The sequence below is a fragment of the Babylonia areolata genome, chromosome 21, assembly GCF_041734735.1.
Source record: "Babylonia areolata isolate BAREFJ2019XMU chromosome 21, ASM4173473v1, whole genome shotgun sequence".
Classification (NCBI taxonomy): domain Eukaryota; kingdom Metazoa; phylum Mollusca; class Gastropoda; order Neogastropoda; family Buccinidae; genus Babylonia; species Babylonia areolata.
In genome coordinates this window covers 31,307,659-31,312,658 of record NC_134896.1, presented here as the reverse complement: position 1 = coordinate 31,312,658, position 5,000 = coordinate 31,307,659, and the positions used below count along the sequence as shown (strand labels likewise).

The 5,000-nt window shown below is 48.0% G+C and overlaps 1 protein-coding gene across 1 annotated transcript in view; it reads left to right on the top strand.

Annotated features, from left to right (window-relative positions):
- Positions 1-4,931, top strand: part of LOC143296255 (cdc42 homolog) — a 12,538-nt gene extending 7,607 nt beyond the window's left edge. The window contains exon 3 of the mRNA XM_076608092.1: positions 2,429-4,931. Within this exon, the coding sequence (XP_076464207.1) occupies positions 2,429-2,953 (525 nt within the window). The 3' untranslated portion in view covers positions 2,954-4,931. The remainder of the gene's footprint in view (positions 1-2,428) is intronic.
- Positions 4,932-5,000: the final 69 nt, after the last annotated feature.

The following is a 5,000-nucleotide window of genomic DNA, read 5'->3' as shown; positions in this document are numbered from 1 at the left end:
CAAGTTGCAAACAGAGAGGGAACTTACTTAAAAGTTCTAACCAATGAGAATTTAACAGAGAGAACTGACTAAAAGTTGTACCCAATGAGAATTTAACAGAGAGAACTAACTTAAAGTTCTAACCAATAAGAATTTCACAGAGAGAACTAAGAGTTCTACCCAACGAGAATTTAACAGAGAGAACTAACTAAGAGTTGTACCCAATGAAAATTTAACAGAGAGAACTAACTAAAAGTTCTACCCAATGAGAATTTAACAGAGAGAACTAACTAAGAGTTCTGCCCAATGAGAAGGCGCCACCTCAGAATCACGGTGCGTGCTAGCTATCTGGAACTAAAAGTTCTTTTTGCTAAACGGAGAAGAGTTTGGGGGAGTACGAGATGGAGAATCTGTTTTAAATGGGTGTCTGTGCCTGTGTCTGTGTGATTTGGTTGGTTGCTTTTTTTTTCTTTGGGGACCGAGGGTGTTTGCACAAAATCCAGTATGCAGCAGATAGTGTTAATTGAAAGTGATTGTCTTCAGTCAGGGAAGGATTAGGTGTATATGATGGACAAGGGGAGAGGAATAGAGACCTGTCCGAAAAAGAGTTCGCGTTTTGAGTTCCAAGAAAGAGAGAGGGGTGAGTGGAGAGACTGTACTGACATTAGAAGAAATGAAGAGGATAAGAGAACAATCTGGAAATGAAATTCTTTCGAGGGGGGAGAATGAGGGAGAGTCAAACACACACACACACACACACACACACACACACACACACACACACACACACACACACACAATCATTTTGTGTCTCTCAAAGGGGAAACGACCTGAAATCGATAAACAACAACAGGGACACACACACACACACACACACACACACACACACACACACACACACACACACACACACATTTACCCCGTCTTCCCCCTCACACACACACACACACACACACACACACACACACACACATCAAAAAGAGAGGGAGAGAAGAGACAGATTACTCTGTGCTGTTGGAAGTAATTGGAGCCTGTGGTCGCACGGCTGAGTGATTCTAAATCAGGCCTGCTGGCCCTATCTCGTTCATGGAACGGGAGCAGGTTTTCTTTTTTTCCTTTTCTTTTTTGGTAAGGGAGGGGTGGGGTGGAGGACTGAACTGGGAGGGAGAGGTGGTGGGATGGAGTGGGGCAGTGAAGTGGAAGGGAGAGGGGGGCGGGGGGTAATTGGGAGGGAGAGGTGGAGGGATGGGGTAGGGGGATGAAGTGGAAGGGACAAAAGGAGAAGAGTTGGGAGGGAGAGACGGGGAGGCATGGTGGTGTAGGGGCACTGAACTGAATACCATTGAGCTCGGTGGGTTGGGAGACTGAAGGGGGTGGGGGTTTGAGTGGGGGGTAGGGGTGGGGGGTGACTTGGGAGGGAGAGGGAGAAACTTGGTGGAGGTGGAGATGAGGTCGATGAACACGATGAACACGCTCGAATAGCCGACCACTGGACGCACTTTCCGCGCAAAAAAAAAAAACAGGCCTCTGGTAACAAACTACTCACTTACACTTGAAGAGGGTAGGAAAGGGGGGGTGTGGGGGGTGGGGTGGTGGGATGGGGGGGAGTTGTGTGCTAATTTTGTCCTCCCTTTGACCCAAACCCCGCCCCCCTTCCCCCCGTCCGTTTCATCTCCCATCCTCTTTGCCATCGTCCTCTCCTCATCCCCCACCCTACCATACCCCCCCAACCCCCTCTCGTGTTTTTCACCGAACTCACCTTTTTTCTGTGTCCTGGTTGCTGCCTCTGTGAGAGGAGGGTTGTTTTTCTCCTTGGTGGTGATTTTGGCAGAGGGCCAGAGAGAGAGAGAGGGCAAAGTGTACAGCCCAGCCACTGAGTTTCATCTGCAGTGACAGGGCTTTGGCTGCATGTCCGTGTCCTGTCCTTGGGAACACAATCCTTCCCTTTATATAACAGTGGTAGACACACCTTACCTCAGCATGTGAGGAAGCTTGCTTGCGTGTCTTGTCTCTTTCATACACTCTGTTGCTGCGGTGTTTGTGTCTGTGTCTGTGTGTATGTTTGTTTCTCTCTCTCACATGCAACTGAGTACGTTCAAGTACTCTACGAATGCGTGCAAACACAATGATAATTGCACTCGTGCGAGCGCGCATACACACACGCGCGCGCACACACACCACGTCTGTCTCTGTCTTTAAGTCTTTATTTCACGCATCCGTGTGTGTGTGTGTGTGCGTGCGTGTGTGTGTGTGTGTGTGTGTGTGTAAATAGTCATCATGACTCCTAAGAACGTTTGACAAATTACGCGAGAGTGTGTCCGCACGAAATTCACGAACTGTGACCTTTGTGAGAGAAAGGGTGAGACCGGGAATCGAACCCAGACCCTCGTGTACTCTGAAAATATATATGTAATTTAATGTGATTTTTCCCTCCCACGGTATGTTACAGAGTGACTATGAGAGCGTGCGGGCCTACACCTACCAGGAGAGCGAGGTCCTCGTGCTCTGCTTCTCCGTCTGCGACCGGGAGTCCTTCTGCAGCGTGGTCAACTCCTGGCTGCCCGAGATCCGCCGGCACACCAAGCGGCGACGTCCCCTGCTGCTGGTGGGCACGCAGATCGACCTCCGGACCCCCAATTCCTCCTCCAATACCTCCTCCTCCTCTTCCTCTTCTTCAACCAACTCCTCCTCCTCCTCCTCGTCTTCCTCCACCTCCCCGCAGGACCAGGTGAGCACGGAGGAAGGGAGGCAACTGGCCAAGCTGATCGGTGCGGACTGCTACATCGAGTGCTCCGCGCGCAGCCAGGAGGGCCTGCAGCAGGTGTTTGAGCACGTGGTCTTCTCGGCGCTCAAGTACCGCAAGAAGAAGAGCAAGATCTTCAGCCGACTATTTGGGGACCGCACCCTCTCCAACAAGTCCATCCGACAGCTGGCTTCCAAGCTCCAAGATGGCGGCAAGGGGCACCTGCCCTGAGTGACGCTGGTGGCGAGGATGGTGGTGGTGGTGGTTACCCTCGCTGTCCCGGTGGTGGTGGTGGTGGTGGTGGACGTGTGAACGAAACTTGAGCCAGGGTGTCATCTTATCTCCCGATTGATTCGCCTGTTTTCGATCCGCCGCCCATTACTTAAAATTGTTGATCCCGTCGCCCTCCCTGTTCTCAGTTTGCTGTTGTGTGTGTGTGTGTGTGTGTGTGTGTGTGTGTGTTGAGAGAGATAGACAGACATATAGAAAGAGACTAGAGGGAAAGAGACAGAGACAAAACGATTGAATAGGCGAAACGGGAACGGCGCGGGGTTAGGTAGGCGAAACAGGACACACAAGGAACCCAACACTCCGGGGGCAATTGAGGATGGCGGCGCGTCTGAGCAAAGAGAATGCGAAACAAGAAATAGGCGAATACAGGAACAGGCGACTCGGAACATGCTCCGAAAAGGAGAGAGAGAGAGTGCTCACCTGGGCGAGGTTTACTTTCTTTTAAAATGCTCGGGCCACAGTGGCTGAACGTTCAGAGGTCGGACCGAAGGACCCGTCACTATGTTTTTTGTTTTGTTTTCTTTTTCTTCCCAAACTCTTCATCGAATTGAGTGAACTGGAGATACATCGATAATACATGGACGAAATTATCATATGTCAGAATAATGGCTTGTTGAAAATGGCATGACGTCCCTGAGTGTCATAGAAAGAGTGTGTATGAGATGAGAGAGAGAGACAGAGAGAGAGAGAGATGGGAGGAGAGAAAGAGTGATGGAGGAACGAAGAGAGGGGTTGGGAGAAAGGCAGACAGAGAGTGGGGGGATGAAGGGGGGGGGGGGGGAGAGAAAAAGAGAGAGCATCAGCATTTGGAGAGGCCCACATACACATTGTTTGCCTACAACGTGAAAAAGAGTGCAGTGTGTGTGTGCGTGCGTGCATGTGTTGGATTTTGTTGTGTTTGTAGTCTGTTGATGAATGATGGTTCAGAATGTTATCGGAGTGTTTTGCTTTGTGTTTGATTTGAGCCCCTTCACCACCACCCCTCAAGACCCCCCTCCTTTTATTTTGGATTTGTTTATAATTATTTTTTTTCCCACAGGCCTAGTCCGATTGTTGAGCAGAGAACCAAACGATTCAATACCTATTCCGTTCAGAATGTTTGTTTGTTTTTCTTGTTTTGTTTTGTTGTTATAATGATTTTCATTTCTTGAAGAAGCTGGGCTTGTTCAATCGTTCCAGTATCAGAGGGAGAGAGAGAGAGGGAGAGAGAGAGAGATTTTGAGCCCCCATCAAGCTAACCCCTACAGACTCGACAAACCCAACAATTCCCCTTCCTTCCACTTTCTTAACTCACTCAGTACAGCCAGTCCTCTCTTCTCCTCTACACAGACCCCTCGGATGTCCAGTGGGTGTCTGAATGACCCAACCTTTAGCTTCCGTCGTCAGAATTGTGGTATTCTTTGTCAACATTCACGTCTTCAGTATAAGAGCCTTCCGCTTGCAATATTTTGATGATGGTAATTGGGGTGAAACGCTGTAACGTCGTCTCTTTCGCCGTTCGTATGGAGAGAGTTAATCAGACAAAACAAAAAATTGCATGTTTTCACAGATGTGGCATCGGTATCAAATCTAATCTGTTTGATTGGGCTGGTACGTTCTTCCTCGGAAAATGTCTGTTTTCCAGATACGTTTATTTTTTCATAAACATGGTGTTTGAAAGTATAATTATGGATTCAGTGATCATTATAGTATGTGTCAGTTTATATGGGTTTAATGATTATCATAGTGCGTGTCGGTTTATCGATGGTAACAGATCGTTTGACTATAAAAATACCTCTACTGTTCAAAATATGCACGTGATGCTTCAGTTGTTTGGTCTGTCATGTCATCTAATTTCGATATATATATATATATATATATATATATATATATATATGTGTGTGTGTGTGTGTGTGTGTGTGTGTGTGTGTGTAAAGAAGAAGAATAAGACATTGTGAAATGTGTGTCCCTTGCCTTAAAGGGTTGGTTGACATCAGTCGTTTGAGTT